The sequence below is a fragment of the Thunnus thynnus genome, chromosome 15, assembly GCF_963924715.1.
Source record: "Thunnus thynnus chromosome 15, fThuThy2.1, whole genome shotgun sequence".
In the NCBI taxonomy this organism is placed as follows: Eukaryota; Metazoa; Chordata; class Actinopteri; order Scombriformes; family Scombridae; genus Thunnus; species Thunnus thynnus.
The window spans coordinates 30,789,345-30,808,806 of record NC_089531.1 but is presented as its reverse complement, the minus strand read 5'-3'; the positions used below and the strand labels follow the sequence as shown (position 1 = coordinate 30,808,806).

General features: G+C 38.5%; 1 protein-coding gene across 3 annotated transcripts in view; it reads right to left on the bottom strand.

Annotated features, from left to right (window-relative positions):
• Positions 1-3,389: 3,389 nt before the first annotated feature.
• Positions 3,390-19,462, bottom strand: part of bag6l (BCL2 associated athanogene 6, like) — a 36,048-nt gene continuing 19,975 nt past the window's right edge. For 2 of the 3 annotated variants that reach the window (XM_067611732.1, XM_067611731.1), the window contains exons 17-25: positions 17,422-17,475; positions 17,222-17,324; positions 14,381-14,505; positions 14,074-14,208; positions 13,401-13,463; positions 9,201-9,398; positions 8,130-8,237; positions 6,811-6,957; positions 3,390-5,434 (exon numbers count right to left, since the gene is read on the bottom strand). In XM_067611732.1, coding sequence (XP_067467833.1) covers positions 5,336-5,434; positions 6,811-6,957; positions 8,130-8,237; positions 9,201-9,398; positions 13,401-13,463; positions 14,074-14,208; positions 14,381-14,505; positions 17,222-17,324; positions 17,422-17,475 — 1,032 coding nt within the window. In that variant the 3' untranslated portion in view covers positions 3,390-5,335. Of the gene's footprint in view, positions 5,435-6,810; positions 6,958-8,129; positions 8,238-9,200; positions 9,399-13,400; positions 13,464-14,073; positions 14,209-14,380; positions 14,506-14,542; positions 15,104-17,221; positions 17,325-17,421; positions 17,476-19,462 lie in introns of those variants that run through there. The other variant, XM_067611733.1, reaches the window with a different exon arrangement.

Sequence of the window (19,462 nt, the reverse complement as noted above, 5' to 3'; positions counted from 1 at the left end):
TGATCAGGATATGTCCTTTAACTCCCACATAAAACAAGTTTCAAGGACTGCCTTTTTTCACTTACATAATATTGCAAAAATCAGGCACATCCTGTCTCAACAAGATGCAGAAAAAATAGTCCATGCATTTGTTACTTCTAGGTTGGATTATTGCAATTCCTTATTATCGGGCTGCCCTAACAAGTCTCTAAAGACTCTCCAGCTGATCCAGAATGCAGCTGCACATGTACTGATTAAAACTAGAAAAAGAGATCACATTCCCCCATCTTAGCTTTGCTGCATTGGCTTCCAGTAAAATCAAGAATTGAATTTAAAATCCTTCTCCTCACATACAAAGCCCTTAACGGTCAGGCACTTTTATATCTTACAAGAGCTCATAGTACCCTATTTCCCCACTAGAGCACTGTGCTCCCAGAATGCAGGGTTACTGGTGGTTCCTACAGTCGCCAAAAGTAGAATGGGAGGCAGAGCCTTCAGCTATCAGGCTCCTCTCTTGTGGAACCATCTTCCAGATTTGGTCTGGGGGGCAGACACCGTCTCTATGTTTAAGAGTAGGCTTAAAACTTTCCTTTTTGATAAAGCTTATAGTTAGGGCCGACCAAGCTCGCCTTGGAACAGCCCTTAGTTGTGCTGTTATAAGACTAGACTGCCGGGGGACATCCATCGATGCACTGAACTCCTCTCCTCTTCTCCGTCTGTATGTTTTCTTTTACCATCAATGCATGTCACTAACTTGACTTCTTCCTCTGAGTTCTTTGTGCTTTCTCATCTGCAGGAAACCCAATAGGCCATGCTGACATGTTGACGTCCTTCTTCTGTCCGTCACCAGTTGTTCCTGCTGTGGTTGCTGTTTGTTGCTGCTAGTCTTGTATCTGTTGTTGTTGTTGTTGTCGTTGTTGCTGTTCTGCTTCTCTGTGCCCCCCCCCCCCCCCCCCCTAGCAGCGAACAGCAGCTAACTGCAGCACTGGCCTGCTGGAGGAAATCTGTCCATCTGCAACTGTCCGCAGGAGAAAGAGCTGCTGGCAGGCACAAAAACAACAGAAATCCTCCTTGCCAGGGCTGTGCAGACACCTTTAGAGGGGCAGGTGCTCAAAATTAAAAAGGGGCACATGGAGCAAGACTTTTAAAAACCATACACCGACATCACTTACAGCATAACCTGTTGAATTATAGCAACCCTTATTCAAACAGAATATAACAAATCGCATCATATTATATCATTGTTCCCCACCTGATGTAATGGGAGTGGGGGACAATGACAGTGATTATGACTATGATTCTCTCTCTATTGTGTCCATGTGTGTTCTGTTGGCAGAAATATGTTCTTTAAGTAAACAAGCCAGACTTAATTTTAGAATCAATTTAAAGTCTCAGCAGTCTTATTCAGCAGCGCAAAAATCACACTCAACTGTCTCATCTCAACTATCAAATAGCATCTCAAATGTTCCTGACTGTGTAACTCCAACATGAAAATATTTGAAATTATTACCTGTCATTATAACAGCAATAATTCACATTCACAAAACATTAAAACATTTAAACATTCACTTATCCGTGTACATCTCTCACAAAAAAGTTTACATAATTTCAAGACAAAAACAAGGGCAGAAACATTCATAAACTGAATGTGACGACACATCAAACTGTACAGCAAACAGAGCTGTCAGTGTTATTTACCTCTGTCACTTCTTATAGCCATATGAACTGTAGCTGTTATGCAGATCAGCCATAGTACTAAAAACAATAGTGATACATTTCTACCTCATAATCATCACTTCATAGTATGTTGAGCATCACCAGTGTGACCTAAGGCACACATGTTCTACCTGATGGGGCACATAGTACAGTTGCTGTTGAGGAGGTTGCTGGGGAGGTCATAGGGTGCTTTTCATTACGCCAACATCACCTCGCTTCCCTCACTCCCATCTCTTCACGAGGACGGAGGAACTTAATTCACCAAACGGGACGTCCTCGCCCTACAGTCTATGGTCCTTGCTCACTCCAGCATCATTTTGAGGAGACACAACTATTCATGACGCACTTCACCCTAAATGTCAAATATGTAGAAGTCAGCTCTAAATGTGTAGAACTTATTAAGTAACAGTTTAAACTCTAAAGTTTAAACTTAAAATTCATTCATACAATTAATTAATACTTTACACTGTTACTTAATAATTTATACATATTGATAGCTGGAAGGAAAACAGCTGATAACTGCTCCAATGTGTATCATTTGATTATAGATCTATAGCAGCGTCTGGCTGTCACAGAATAAGACCCAAATAGACAATTTAAACACGTTAATTACTGAACGAACAGAACCGACATAAAGGAACAATAAAAACAGCTGTAGCCTGCAGAATATGTCTAAATAAAATGTTGCTTATTTAGTTTGTGAAAATCTGACGTGATGATTTTATAGGAGACGCAGCTGTGCAGCGTCATATTTTCCCGAAGGAGCTGAGACGCACTGAAACACAGAAGAAGAAAGGAGAAGCCTTTTGGCTCATGAAGAAAAAAAAAACATCTTTTGATTCAAAAGGAAGTCAGCATGATGTGTCTTCTGTCTGCTGTACCATTTCCTTGCATTTCTACAGTATTAATAATGTAGAACACACAACATAAAGAAAATAGCAATAAGAGTCTTCTGAATAGAAAGGTTTTTAAGCCTGTTTTAAAGGAGTCTAGGGTATAGACTCATGATGTACAGCTTAGTAGTGGGGGCCCGGAGGACCAAGCTGCTGGCAGATCTGAGGGTGTGGGTGGAGGTCTGGGTATCATCATTTCCTTTAGGTAGGGAGGTGCATGTCCGTTGATGGATTTTTATGTGAGTAGCGGGACTTAGTAGTCAACCCTGAAGCAGACAGGGAACCAGTGCAATGGAAACAGAATTGGTGTTATGTGTTGCTGTTTTTGCACTTTCATCAGGATCCTGGCAGCACTGTACTGAATGTACTGGAACTTCTAGATTCTCCTGCCAGGGATAAGGGCATGGGAAAGTTCCTATGCATCTGAAAGGTTTAGAGAGTTTACAGATGTTTTTGAGATGGTAGAAAGAGGTTTTACACAGATGTCTTATATAGTCATCAAAAGTCAGGTGAGGGTCAAACTAATACCCATATTAGTGACTGAGGAGCAAAGGGGGACATAAGATTATTCACAAATGCTATCCAGTTAAGTATTACATGACCAAAGTTATATTTGATATTGATGTAAAATGTTCATTTTGCAAAGTTCAGTCTGAAACTTGATCTGTTCTCACACTTGAATATTTTGGCTTGCTGGCTTCATTATTGCTAATATATGTTTTTGATTTTTATGTTGGGAACCAATGTGTAAAGTGTAAGTGTAAACCAAAGATGTTTTGTAAATAAAGGAGCTCAGAAACGTTGATTTAGAAGTTCATTTATTTCAGTGATGCTCACAGACTGACCATTCACAGTTTGACAAACCTCCACTAACTACAGCTGTGCTCGCCGACAAACATAACACACTTCTACCATCAGCACAGCCTCATCCAGACAGTGACAGAATATTATACTGCAGTTGAACATAGTTAAAGACCATATCACTGAAATATCATGTTTAGACAGATAATGCCCTAAAATACAAATGAACTAATCATCTTTGATTCATTGTGATATCTAAAGGAATGATGCTAAAAATAAAAATCTGACATGACAAGCAACACTAGTCACCAGACTGACACTGACAAAACCTTATGACACTGTCACATTATTTACTATGTACAATTAGCACATATACAGTTTAGCTGTATACAGATATATAATGCAACTAAATTTGCAACATATGATATAACTGCTCAATGTCAGAGTATCAGGACCGCTGCTGGGAAAAAATCAGATTTTGAGGATGAAGTTATAGTATTTTAAGAAAAAAGTTGTTGCAATAATAAATTCATATTTACGCAAAAAAGTCATGAGAATATAGTCACAGTATTTCAAGAAAAAAGTTGTTATATTGCTGAACACACCAGATGTCATGTGTTGTGATTAAATTGGGTAGATTACATTTCATGTGCATGTTTGATCTTTTCCTGACTGTCCATGTATGCTGCTGCTCTCACTTTGATGAAACTAAATATTTTTTCTCATATTATGACTTTTTTGTTGAAGTAGTACATATTTGTTAGAAAATTACTTTGTTATCTTTGCTCTTTACTGTGTGAGAGCTGTGAATGTTATCTTCACTCTTTATTATTTAGGCCTATTTATTATTATGCCATTTTTTGGAATCTAACTACTTCTGTACGATTTGTCATACAAACTTTGTTTATACGTCAAAATGTACATCTCCATGAGGAGATGTATGCTATTACTCTTCTTATTGTAACATGTTTGAGTGATTTTATATAATTTTTTAAAGTATTAAAATTTATAATGGAAAGTCTATGGGAGCAATGTTTGAAAGTTCATATCTCAAAAACTAAAAGTGCTGAAGTGTTCGAACTTCATGGACAGGTGTCCCATGTGGAAATGCTTAACATATTAAAAAAAAAAAAAACGGGAGCAACAGCGCCACTATGTGGTCAATTATTATACGTTTTGGCCAATAACTCACGAACTGTGAGAACTATCCAAACAATATTTGTATTTTGTATTTGTTGCTTTTTTCTCAAAACATTACATTATTTTCAAGATCTCAAATTTTTTTCCTAACAGCGGCCTTAATACTCTATATTATGTCATATTTTAAGCTACAATGCTCAGAGTGCTGCAGACCTACACAAGAGGATTAAAATTGTATCAAAGAAGAATATCTGACTTGGACATTTTTCTCCAGTATTTTGAGTTTTTTCTCAACAGTGTGTGTCGTTATTCTCATAATTTGGACTTTTGGAGAATTTTGACAGTTTTACAATTCTGATTTTACTTCCAAGAGTTCTGACATCATTCTCAGAATTTTGAGATTGATCCAGATCTTATTCTTCCATGTGGCCCCAGTCCTCTTCTGTAATGACCTGCTTGTGTCAGATCATCTCTTATATTCAGTGCGTCACTAACTGATTTCATTAGTTTCTCAGAATGCAGAGGGAATTTGTATGCATGAGGAAGCTCAAGTAGCTCACAATCTTTAAACCATGTGCCATGGAAGGTTGACAGTCTGCAGGTTTTTCCATTTTTACCAAACTACACCAGGTGATGTCAGAGGAGGAATGATTCAGTGAAATCACTGGCTGTACTCCCTCCAGGTCATGTTTGGAATAGGATGTTACCACACTACATGATCCATGGTTCCATGGTTCCATGCTACATGTAGTGTGTGCAGATCCTCTTCTGGATCTTGCTCCTCTGTGACATGCAGTTGTAGAGGATTAGGAGTCTTCTATGGAGAAAGCTCGGTGTGTGTTGGGGAATCGCTGGGAGTTGTAGTCTGGATCGTCTCTCACACGCTCTTTGATGTCACTCTTTACCTGGCAGGAGGAGAGAGAGAGAGAACAAACACAAGACCTAAGTAAAATACTTTCCATTATTTCAAACTTAGCACAGGAATAACATCAGTTCAGATTTACACATAACTAAATTAAAACCGGTTGAACCACAGAAAACTAGCTCTAACATAGAGATGAATTGTTACTAAATATTTAAAGCTAATAACTGCAGGTGGAACTGTTGTGTAAGCTAGCTGAATGAACCTAACAAAGCTAACCTTAGTGTGCCAATAACTGAGCCATTTAGAAGAATAAAAGAAGGTAATATGGAATATGGTCAACATATCTGACCTAACACTTTACATTTCACAGAAAAATACACCCTGATGAAGGCAAGTGTTGCTGGAGTTCTCATCTCTACAGAAAAAATACACTAAACCTCAAATTACTAAACCAATAACATTAGACTAAACGACCAAATAACATTGTTGGCTTATCATAATCAGATATTTCCCTCTCACTGTAAACTGCACCAATACTACTACTTCTAAAACACAGATTTCTCCTGGTATAAAGATAGAAATAAAACAAAGTCACAGCTATATTCACAAAGGATTGGCAGTTAAGTTAACTGGAAGTTATGTTGCAGCTCATCATGCTCATGGATGTACTATAGGAACAGGAAACTGGACTTAAAGACAGTGCCTATTCAGTCAAATGAAAATTGCTTGCCTGATGTATAAGCCAAAAAAGTTTTCTCGCTTCTAGGTTTGCTTTCGCGCTGTGCGGCCCACTAAATATGTGCAGTAGTAGAACCAGAAAAACATAACATTTGATCATTACATTTGAGGGTAGTTTGGCATTTAGGCACTAAAATGTATGAAACATAATTACATAAATAAACACTGCATAAACAGATTTATTCAATTTAGTCAATTTAAAGGTTCTTTCTGGTGATTTAGTTTTGAACTTTCATAATGTTGAGGGTGACAGATTGAAAAAAGAATGCAAGAAATAAAAGATACGCTTAAGAAAATACGCTTAATCCATAATTTCCCACAATGCAGCTGGATAAAATCTTTATTTAGACCTATCTCCCTGGTAAATGCCCACACCTTTCAAACTCCTCATACCTAGTTTGTAACACAGGTTTCCTGTTCTTAATTTGTAGTCTTCAAGCCCGAGCGACATAATGGTGACATCATCAGGGTTATTTTCCCAGATGACACTTTTCACAAGCTTAGTACCCCCTATGACTAGTAAATTAAATTTAACATGTAAAGCTGCTCCTTTCATTGTGATGAAATGATAAAAACTATATTAATCATTTGAGTGTCATGAAAATTGTTAATAAAATGTCACCTGTCTTCAGTGTCTTTATGTGTAAGTAATGTATAAAGAAGGGGAACATGCTCTACCTGGTTAGTGTATGCTTCCTGCAGCTCCGGCCTCTCCAGCTCCCCCTGCAGGCTGTTTGGAGCAGTGACTGGCAGGACACCTGCAGAGCGAGCAGCTCGACTCACTGCGTCTGACAGGGAAAGGTGTGGTCCTTCACACTGTGTCATCTAAAGATAGAAACATACTGTCACCCTTCTCATGGACAACACTGAATGAATGTCAACATCCCTAAAGGCCCTGAAAACCTCAAATCTTCTTCCTATGAATGATTCCTACATGACCACACTAGTTTCTACCAAAATGACAACAGTTGTGGTTATTTCATCAATTTCAATTTCTTTGGGCTATATTCAACTCATTGTTTGAAGTAGACAGGAAAAATGTGATGTCAGGTACTTCCATGCACCAACTGAGATTTAGCAACATTTAAATCAAAATCTGATGACAGTTGTGGGTTGTTGGTTTATGTTGCCAATCAAATCTGATCAAAATATACCCACATAATCCTGGTGAAGCTGATTAGCTGAGTTTGTGCCTTATAAACTCTTATAAACTTAAAAATGTTTTTATCCCTAACTTAAAATGTGATTTTTGCTCATTTAGTCATGACTATTTCCTGTCATAGAAAAATATGAGTCTTCAAGGGCTTTAAAGGGAACATTTCAGATTGTATGCATATTTGTCTTCTTACAGAACATGCTTCAGATGGGTATTAGTTTCATCTCTGTGTGTCCAGTACAGAGATAAGACCTAGATCTGTTCAGCCTAGTTTTGCACAAAGAGTGGAAGCAGGGAAAAACTACTAGCCTTGCTCCTCCTTCTAACAACTCGGTTCCATTTTTGCTTTTAAGCTATTGTCAACAATCAATCCATTTTTTTAGAACTGCAACAATTAGTCAATTGAAAAAAAGTTAATTGGTCAGTATTTCAATGGTCAATTGTTTATGTCCCTTTTCAAGCAAAAATGCCAAAAAATTGATGGTTTTAGGTTCTTACATGTGAGAATTTGTTGCCTTTTCTTGTCTTACATTGTAGCAAATAGAATATAATTGGGTTTTGGATGGTTGGTCAGGTGATATCACCTTGGGCTCTAGGAAATTATGATACATTTTTCACTATTGTTTGGTGTTTTATAGACCGTACAATGAATCAAGGAAATAGTCTGCAGATTAACAGATAATGAAAATAATCCTTGCTTGCAGCCCTACTGAATTTTTTTCCGGATTAGGACAGAGCTCAAACCTGAAAAGCCCACTCTGAGGACAGGACTTTAGACAGAGTAAGGCAGGTAGTTTCCCCCTCTCTTGTGTTAATGAAACACTAAAATTACACTGCTCACTTTTCTCCTTTTGGCAGGCATCCCGTGCAGGTAGGCATCAGACAGCGGTGGCTGGGCTTTGATCTTCCTCTGAGACAACATGTCATGCCTGATGATAGGAACCCATTCCTGACAGAAACATTAATCCAGTCATAATCCAGCAAACTGATGGTCATTCTGATTGTTTATGCAACTGGTTAAAAACACATTGGGCCCCATGCAAGAACAACATGAATGAACAGATTTGTTCTCAAGTGGGATGTACAAGTGACTTTAAGATTAATTGTGGCATACAACAATTATCTCGCACTAAGTTATGAGGTATGAAGGAACTTCTTAAGTTTAGAGCTGTTGTACGAGTCATCAACAGTCTGCCTTCCTTCAGAAGAAAAACACCCATTTGACCTGAAATCATCTGAATGAATTTGGAGTTTAAATACCAAACTAAAATAAAATTTTAAAAAAACTTAATATTCTGTTCATATCATCATCATGGCTGCCAGTTCACTGAGAGTTTTGTCTCTGTCCAGTTGTCTGTCATGTTGTGTTGCAGCTGACAGTGTAACATCACCTACTGTAAACTGTAATATTCTCTGCTTTAATATCTCTGTGTCTGTCATGACCACCTCTCATATTAGTAATGAGCGCTTTGCTTTATAAAGACGTTTTTTGGCATCTAACTTCATGTCAAAACATTCCCTCTTTATTTCTGTAACAGTACAGTGCTGCTCTGATGGATTCATATTTTTTAATTAATGCTTATAAATGTGTTATGCGTTTATCTGCTGATTTCTGACAGCAGCACGTGAAGTTCTGTGTGAAATTCTTCTTTTTAGTCTTTGGGAACATTTTTATTAATGAAACTTGTCCACAACTGGAGTGGAACAGTTCATCTTGTATACGTATACTTATATATGTATACTTCCTCGTGAGGTGACAGTCATCAGGCTGAAACCAGAGATTTAAAGCTTTGTGCAATTGAGACTTAAACTTGGAACACTCGTATGAGCAAACCTCAGAAAAAAATCAAGAGATTTAGGCGAAGAATATGAAAGGGAAATCTAACCCTAAAAAAACAAACAGATTCATTACAGGTGGAACAGCTGCTGCCCACGGCTCCACCTCAAGGGCCACCTCTTCCCGTCCTGACAGGGCCCCAGCAGGACGCTGAGTGTCCCCTGATGAGGGTGTGGTCTCTCCAGGAGACACTCCCCTCTCTCCACTGTCACCTGATGATGCCATGGCCTCCTCTGCTGTGGTGGCTGCAGCAGGAGACAAACCCTCATCCATCTGATAGACAGAGACAATGAGTGATCACATGAGCGTTTCAATACTATCATTCTGATTTACATTTGTACTGCAGAGGATGAACGTTGGCTTTAAGTGAGGCTTGCACATGAACTGACAGGACTATCTCAAGATCAATCAACATATAAATAGGCCATGTCCTTATGAGCAAAGGGAGCTATCACTATGGCGATTTATATATTTTTCTTATTGTCAACAAATCTCATATACAGAGCCAAACCAACAATGAACTGATCTACTTTCAAGTACTGTGTGTGTATCAAAACACATGGACTAACAGATATTATATGGATACTCGATTAACCTGCACTGCAGCAGCACTTCAATCACCATTCATGCTGAGTAGACTGCTGATAACCCACCCAAGTAGTCTTCACAGCATAGGGCCCGCTAACCTTGCTGTTAATCATTGTCAGTGGTTCCATGGGCTTTAGGGCATTGACACCTATAAGCTCAATGTTGGCATTGATGGATGTCAAGTCAACATCCTCAAGATAAGGCCATTTTCTGATGTCCTCCTCTTTAGGAATGTTTTCTTTGGTAACTGTGATGGATCTGTGCATATAAACATCAGGCAGTTGCTCAAAGCAGCAACTTCCAATCCAGAAATTTGTAGCTATACACTGGTTTCTCTTGACCCATGGTTTTCAGCAATATGTTCAGCTTCTTTCCACTAGCATTTAGTTGATGCATCAATGCCTCTGTGCAGAATGTGGCTGTGCTTCCTCCATCAAGGAATGCATATGACTGCACAGTTTTGGTTTCCTTGTCCAATTTCACCTTCACTGGGACCATTGGAAGTGTATACTCTTTTGTGCCAGCCCCAGTGTGGCTATCAGCATTCAAGGAGACCAAAGCATTGTGCATGAATGCTTCTGTAAGTTATATTTAGCTATATGTTCTCTTTGATTTTCTTTTGTTTTAGAGACAAAAGAAAATCATGGCTGGATGACTTGTGGGAGATTTGACATGATGTGCTTTTTACAGGCCTTGGTCATGTGCCCCTTTTCCAGGCATCAAAAGCACAATCCATTGGCTTTCATTAATTCCACCTTTTCTTTGTTAGACTCCACACATTTCCATTGTGTGGTCCATGCCACAAAACACACGGGGCTTTTTAAATGCATTGCTTAATCTTTGTGTCTTTTGCTGTGTTTTCAGTTTGGCTTTATTGTCGACTGCCACTGGAATATTAATTTAAACAAAGATGGGATCAAGTACAGCACGAGTTTTCTTCTCAATGAAGTGAAGATCTTTAAACTTTCCTCATCTGCCCTGAGTTTCCTGAATGTCACAGATGATTGTTCTCCAGTTTTCGCGCAGCTTAAATGGTAACACAACTATCCTCAAGTTTGCTGCATTTTCCAGTTCATCCACAAAGTCAGTCTCAAACATGGTGTTGTGGCAGCTTTGGAGAAAAAGTGAGTATGATCTAAATGCAGCGCCATCTTCTGCCTTTATAGCTGACCAGTTTAATGCCTTATTCAGGAAAGCTGAAGTGATTTTCATCTCGTTTCCAAAATGCCACTCAAGTTGCTCCATTGCCTCGTTATATCCTTTGCTTGGTTCCATATGAAGACAGCTGTGTACAAGTTGTCTAGGTTGCCCCATTGTGTACTGCTCCAGATAGTAAAGCCTCTGTTGCATACCATCTGTTTTGCTTTCTATGCCTTGCTCAAATGCTCTGATGGAGAAATGAAAGCAGTGCATGTGCATTTGGGTAAATCTATGTCAGTACTACGATTCAACTACTACATGGAGACATAGACCATGTGTTCGCATAGAAGGCTTGTAGATGGCCCAACTTCAATGTGTCCTCCATGCCGTGAAAGTGAATACAGAATCACAGTAATCGACTCAAAATGACCCAGAGACATTGGAGTAGTCATTACTAGTGGTTTTATGCGGCCAGACACAGCTTGGTTCTGTTTTTAATGAATGCTGCTTACTCTTGCCAGATGCCTTCTAAGGATATTTGAGCCTTCTTTAGTACTGATGTTTTTTGTGTTTGATTATTTATGTTTGATTTCATATCTACTGAGCGTGTTTCAGATTGTCTCAATACTTTTGCTTTGGCTTCTGCTGCAGCAAATTCAGCTGCTAATGCAAGCTTTTTCTGCTTGGCCCTTAAATGGGCCTCCTCCATGTCCAAAGCATGCTTCTGATTCCAATGTTTGAAATTTGCACTCACAACAGCACGCTCATTTTCAGCCTCTAAGCAAGCAGATGATACTCTGGTCGATCTCAAGCTCTTACTGCTGTGTGATGCCTGCTTGGACACTTGAGATATAATAGGGCCTGGCTCTGCTATTTCTTCATCATCATCCTCACCATCATCATCCTTGACATCTTCCTCATTCTCATCATCTTCACACATCCATTATTCTTCAGTGTTCAGGAATTCTCTGAAGTCAATTAACTTTGGCTCATACCAGTAAGCATGGTCGGCTTCTTTCTCCTCTGAATCTAACAGGGATTGCACACGTTATCCTTTTGCGTTGTAGTCTTGTCCAGTCCAGTATCAAAACAATTTTGACTTAATGTCCCGGCATCTGAGGGTAGTGAGGCCTTGAACGGGTAGCAGTCTGAGTCCATAGTGCTTTTCAAGATGCACTCCAAACGAAACTTGTTGAAACTTTGAATAATTTATTGCACTAAAAAAGGAGTTGTAGACAAAACTGTTCCATAATACCTATTTAACTCAAAAGATATAAAAAAAAACAACTAAAAGTTATACTGAGTACCTGTAAAGTGGTCAAAATTGGCATTGAACCACAGCCTCAACCTGTCCTACACTGCTAGACTGACTCCTCCACAGCCATGACTATGTGAATATATGATTGTTATTCAGTCACCTGACCAAACAATTATGTCTCTTGGCCATAGGCAATCGAAGATAATTATATCAAATTATATTCAAAATTCTACATGTAATTAATATAGCAATTCTAACTCATATATATATGACAATTCATCAGCTACACAATTACATTTACTTTAAACTAAAAAATGGCTATAACAGGGTGACATGTTCCTTGGTTGCGAGAGTTACAGTTATTTGTTGACAGTAAGAAAAATATACAAAAATATTCAGCCTAATCTTTTAACCCTTCCTTGTAAGTAGTTATGTCAATCCAAGCTACATGTCCTTTAAAGTTTGGTTGTTTCCCCATTCTTTTCATTGGAGAAATAGGCTGTAAAGCGTTATTTAATTGCCCTTGGTGCTTTAGCAAATGATTAACATTCTAGGTGTCCACTCTTGACCTCTTAAGCCAAACAGCTCAGTGGCAGGTTTGACTTGAGTAAAACATGAGTAAAATGTACTCTGAGTAAATGTTAAATCCTAGTATTGCTGTTAGTTTCACCACAAACTTGACAGATTTCAGTCATCAGTTGTGTTACTGTTATTCTTAACAATAATAACCAGACCCATATATGAAGCTAATTAAAGACAAAACACAGTTTTTGGTCTGGTACTGAAATGGTTACAATGATTCAGTATGCTTGCCAAAATTTTGACAATTTCCAACTACACTTGTTTTTTTAAGTGAAATAATTAAATGATTACAGATTCTAAAACCTCAAATCATCAATCACTGATATGCACCATAAATTAAAGATCTCTAATGCTGAAAATGAGGAATGCATCTCATGTTGAGAATATTGAGATACTAAAGCAGTTTTCTGTTCCAACTCTGAGCTTTATCTCTCATAATCTGTATGACAGACAGCTACTAATGTGAGCATAAACACAACACATAGGAGTATTCATGTAAAGCTAGACACAAGTGCTACATCAGTCAATTTATCAATAACACTCGACTGAACTAATCAACCTGAATAATGAATTGGTTCATTGAAATGATCCATAAATTGATCACATATGAAACTTTACAAATTGTAGCCTTCCTTTAACACATTCATGCTCATTCTAAGATGTACTCGGGTTTTACCATTATGTTGGCATGACATGAAAAAACTCACCTCCACATGCTGACTCTCTGATGGCTGTTCAATGTCAGCCTCCGTCCTCTGGTTCAACTCAGCCTGAAATAGCATCACTGCAACATTAATGTGGAGGTCTTCACTAAAAAACAACCTAAATATTCAAAGCTTGTTGTTAAAAGATACTGTATTTATGGTGCCTATTCACCACTCTTTGTAAGTTTTCATGTTTTTCTTTTATATTTGTGATTAATTTTGATCGCTTTGATCTGTTTTCACTTTGACATACAGTAAAGGGATCTTTTTCTGTTGATCACTGTCAAAAAAATCCACATTAAATCTATGGAAACATGGAAACTTCCAAGGCAGCTGAATACTTTTTTATAAGCAACTGAATTATCTACATCACTTTTGATACATTTTATCATAACTTGGTCATGTTAATCAAAATTAGATCCTCAGTTTCAAACAATATTTATGGTCATACCTCTTTCTGCTTCATATTGCAATAACTTGTGCACTCTTTTATATTTGTGCATAATATATTCTGTTGTAAATTAACAAGCTAACCTTCTTGTTGCCATCTTATAGAGAATCAATGACTAGTTTTGTACCAAGACTGGACTTACTTATTTATAAATAAAGTTTTATTTTCTGTCTCTAGTTCCAGCAGGTGTTGCCAGGCCTGCTTAGTAACAGCAGAGGTTCTTACCTGTGCATAGATGACATAGTGCTGGATTTGGTCCTCAGTGACTGGGTTGTGTTCCAGTATAACACGTAGTCTCATAAACATCATACTGGTCAACCAGTTCACCAGACTAGGATTGACTTCTGCAGACATCCTCCTCTGCACACAGACACACACAAACACACAAACACACAAATTATATACTGTCTGGATATTTCTAATGATCAAATGTTTATAATGGTTCAAAAACTTTTGTCCATGACACCACAGGTACCACATGCGTACAACATGACTGTATGGTTATAAAAGATACTAAGTAAAGTATACTAACAATGCGGTGGTTGATGACTGAAGTCAGAGCTCTCTGCTCTCCTCTGAGACAGTACAGGTTGAGAGCCAGACACTCAAAAAGGCCCTGAGTGCACAGCAACAGCAAGCGGGGGCCAAATGTGTGATCTGCAGTAAGAAAAACACAAGACACAAAACTAATGACTTACACCTTGTCTTCTTATCAGTGTGGTCTCAAAAACACAGCAGCAATATGGCTCCAAATGTGTACATGCTTATAGAATTCTCTTCGCCAGAGGTTACTAACCTTTTTGCAGTGCGGACTGTTTTGTATTGACTATTTTGTCTCAGACCAGCCAAGCACGGAAACTAAACACTGAACTTTATTTGGTCTGTGTTTAATTACTACATTTAAACTATAGACCTCTGTATTTCTCAGTGTCCTCACACAGTCATCATGTACTGTTGGTTGCTGAAAGGTAATGATGGACTGGGTACCTTCTCCATTCATGACCTACTTTAATTAGAAATCAGTATGTTGTTGGAGGCATGATAAGGAGTGACGAGGAAAAGGTAATTACTGCAAAAATTGCTGATAGTCTAGAATTATTGGGGCAGCTGTGGCTCAGGAGGTAGAGCAGGTTGTCCACTAATTGGAAGATTGGCAGTTCAATCCCCAGCTCCTCCAGTCCACATGTCGAAGTGTCCTTGGCCAAGATACTGAACCCCAAGTTGCTCCCGATGGCTGTGCCATCTGTGTGTGAGTCTGTGTGAAAGATTAGATATCCTGATGAGCAGGTTGGCACCTTGCATGGCAGACTCTGCCATCAGTGTATGAATGTATGTGTGAATAGGTGAATGTTGACATGCAGTGTAAAGTGCTTTGACTGGTTGGAAGACTAGAAAGGCACAATATAAATGCAGTGCATTTACCATTTATAAAGTTGTATTATTGTTATTCAGCTTTTTTAGTAAATGTTCTGAGGCCAGTAGTGGTTGGGTATGAGTAAGACAATGCTCTGACCATGAAAAATACAGCCCCTTTCAGAAATGGAATACTTCATCTATTTGTTAAAGTGATGGCTTTCTGTCATTCAGACCCAGGTGACTTTTACATTAATGTTCCTTACACCTTTATTCAGACATTCATGGAAATATGTATGTGATATTTGGCATAGAGAGAGCAGCGATAAGTTAAAAATGTTTTGTTCTTTCACTAACTTTAAAAACTTGATTTTGAAAAACTGCTGTTGAAGTCTTAATTAATGACATTGTGAGTGTGGTCATCAATTAAAAGACTTCAACAACAGTGAGGAACTCTCCCTCACTCCTCACAGTGATTCCACTGATACATTTTCATATCACTTTCATAATTTAAGGTTATTAGAGATCCAATTCTGATGTCTGTTTTATAAAGTCATTGAATGACAAGATACTATGTGTGACTCCGGTGTAATTCAGTTTAGCTAACATGCTGTTACAAGCATTTTGCTAGACATTTATTTATTTATACACGCAATTGGCAGGAATGAAAATGTAGGGAGAGAGTGCCACTCAGATTATTATCGTGGTTCTAAGGTTTTGATAGACTGATCTGATACAAGAAGAATGACCTCAACAACTTAGAATTGTTTTTTTCACATTGTTTCATAGTTTATTAAAAAAAAAAGAAAAAAGATAAAGACCAAAATAATCTTTATAACAGTAATGTTAGAAGGTGGAACAAGATGTGCATTTCTCTCTCAGTCCATACCTCAACTTCAAAAAGGTCAGAGCATGACACAAAAGCAGTATTTTATATTCCTCTTTGTGTATGGATTAAACAAACCAGATACAACTAGGGATGCCAAAGGTGAGGAAATTTTCCCACCAATTAATAAACAACACCGGTGTTACCAGTTACACCGGACATTTTACGCAAAAAGATATTCGTCAATGACACTCATCCATAGAGCGCTTACTTTGATCTTTAACATTAGATATTTAGTTTAGATCCTCCCCTTATTTAAGAGTTAGTGACGGCGGTCTTCAGGCTGCTGCCAGCGGGTACAGCTGGGCTGCACCGCACACAGACAGGGATGAGCCAGACGACCACTGCTTAGAACCAGAACCAGAGCAACTCGCCTGCCATCCAGAGAGAGCAGGCTGAGCAGGCAGAGGGTGGGAGAGTTGCTGCCGAAAGCAAGCACCGAGACCCGGGGAGACATGAGAGCAGTCGCTCGCAAACAGCTAGTGTTACATTTGTTTATAGCAGCAGAACGGAGAACAGACATCTCACTCTGCTACTTTTTGCTGCGACTCTGCTGCTGCTGGAGACGCTCCTGGAGCAGACACTGTCAGTTTATAATTGTAGCGTCCATTGTCCAACTAAGTATTAATAACACACTTGATACTTTACAAATTGGAGTTTTTTTATTTGATGAACGTGGGCGCGATACGCGAAAATGAAATAAATAGGTTTGTTTCTAAAGAAAAAAGCAAACTATGGTATGGGTGGTGGGCAAGCAATTTAATTGGTGTATATCCCAACACCGTGTAACACCAGTAACATCGACCGCCACGGCAAGCCTAGATACAACATGTTCATTAGTGAGCTTTAGAGGTGTTGGTAGCCTGACTCAAACTCTGTATTAACACACAGACATGAGGTAAGTGTGTTCCCCTAAATGTTGAACTATTCCTTTAAGTCAAAACTCACCAACTGGTGCAACAGTTCCTCACATCATGAGAGAAACTGTTGCATAAACTGTAACAACACATCCGATTGTTAACAATTTAATTGAAACATAATTCAGCCCTGCATATGAATACTGTTTCCTTCAGGCTCACCATGATTATTGAGCAGTTTATTTTGGCACTGGACATGAACTGTAACTGAACTTACCACTGCAGCGCAGGATATGTGAGGCCATCTGTGTGAACTGCTGTCTGAGGAAAGAAAGGTTGGTCTGAATGATGTCCACTCCCTCTCGCACCGTCACTGTGGCCTAGACACAACACACAACTCAGTTATGTCTATCACTGCCTATCTAACACACTGTAGTACTCTGGGCAAGGGTTGTATGTGAGAGGGGCTGTTCTTACAAAGCTCTCAGCTATGTACTCCTCCAGACCATTGATGAGGTCCTCAGCTGCTGTCTGCACACACAACAAATCAAATCAAATCAAATCAAATCAACACATACCGTGAACAAGAGCATCAGACCTGAGACACTCATTTGTTAACACTCAACAACCATGTGATAATAGACAATAAAATGTGCCCAGGACTAAACTGATACTTGTGCTTTGCTTTCTTGTGTCCTTACCATTGACATTGTAATTCTCTAAGATCCCTAAGAGAGCAGTTGTTAATCAGTTATGTGACTTTCTACATAACAATAGTTTATTTGAGGATTTTTAGTCAGGATTTAGAGTGCATCATAGCACAATGACAGCACTGGTGAAAGTTACAAATGATCTCCTAACTGCATCAGTCAAAGGACTTGTCTCGTTAGACCTTAGTGCCGCATTTGACACAATTGACCATCACATCTTATTATAGAGGCCGGAACATTTAATTGGCATTAAAGGAACTGCATTAAGTTGGTTTACATCCTATTTATCAGATTGATTTCAGTTTGTACATGTTAATGATGAATCCTCCATGCACGCAAAAGTTAGACACGGAGTTCCACAAGGTTCTGTGCTTGGACCAATACTATTCACCTTATATATGCTTCCTTTAGGTAATATTATTCACAAACACTCCATAAATTTTCATTGCTATGCAGATGATACTCATTATCAATGAAGCCAGATGAAACAAATCAGTTAAAGAAACTCAGAGCATGCCTTAAGGACATAAAGACCTGGATGACCTGCAATTTTCTGCTACTAAACTCAGACAAAACTGAAGTTATTGTGCTTGGCCCTAAGCACCTTAGAAACACATTATCTAATGATATAGCTACTCTAGATGGCATTACCCTAGCCTCCAGCTCCAATGTAAGGAATCTGGGAGTTATCTTTGATCAAGATATGTCCTTTAACTCCCACATAAAACATGAAAATTATAATATAACATAAAATTTTAAGGACTGCCTTTTTTCACTTACATAATATTGCAAAAATCAGGCACATCCTGTCCCAACAAGATGCAGAAAAAATAGTCCATGCATTTGTTACTTCTAGGCTGGATTATTGCAATTCCTTATTATCAGGCTGCCCTAACAAATTTCTAAAGACTATAGTATTTCTGGGCCCAGAATACTGCTGCACATGTACTGACAAAAACTAGAAAAAGACATCATCTTTCTCCCATTTTAGCTTCGCTGCATTGGCTTCTTATAAAATCCAGAATAGAATTTAAAATCTTTCTCCTCACCTACAGAACTCATAGTACCCTATTATCCCACTAGAACACTGTGCTCCCAGAATGCAGGCTTACTTGCGGTTCCTACAGTCTCCAAAAGTATTTTTTGAGCTTTGCAACCATTTCAAGGTAGTTGAGCTAAAATAAATTCTATGGATTCCTTGAAATTTTAGCTTCAGATAAACAAACTGATCAGTACAGGTTTTAAAGGGCAGAGTGTCAAGATAGCTTGAGCTGAAGTCATCTTTAAGGGGCATCAAAAGACTTTTGCACCAATTAAAAGAGAAACCTGATAGTTTGCCTTTTTTGATCATATGTAAGTGAGAGGGGAGAGATCCGCCCTAATAGAAATAGCCAAAGGCTCATGCGCTAAGTTGAAGAGCATTGGTGAAAGACAGCATCGCTATCAGCAATCAGCGAGTGGATTTACCATAATTAGTTAAGAGAGCAGATTTTGGACATGCATTAAGAATTTTCAGCAGACCTATGAATTTCTCACCAATTCCAAAGTGTTTAAGAACAGCAAACATATAATTCCATTCAACATGGTCGAAAGCTTGCTGAGCATCATAAGAGACGACAGCAGAGTTAGGTGTTTTAACTGAGTACATTATATTTAACAGTCACCTAACATTTGAAAATGAATTGGTTGCCGACTGTGTTTACTGATAGCATTTTTGCTCCTCTTAACTCAGTTAATTAAGCTATATTCCTCATTACCGTGGATAAATATCCACTGTATGTTTAAACTTGCTCTAGTTCTGTTCAAGC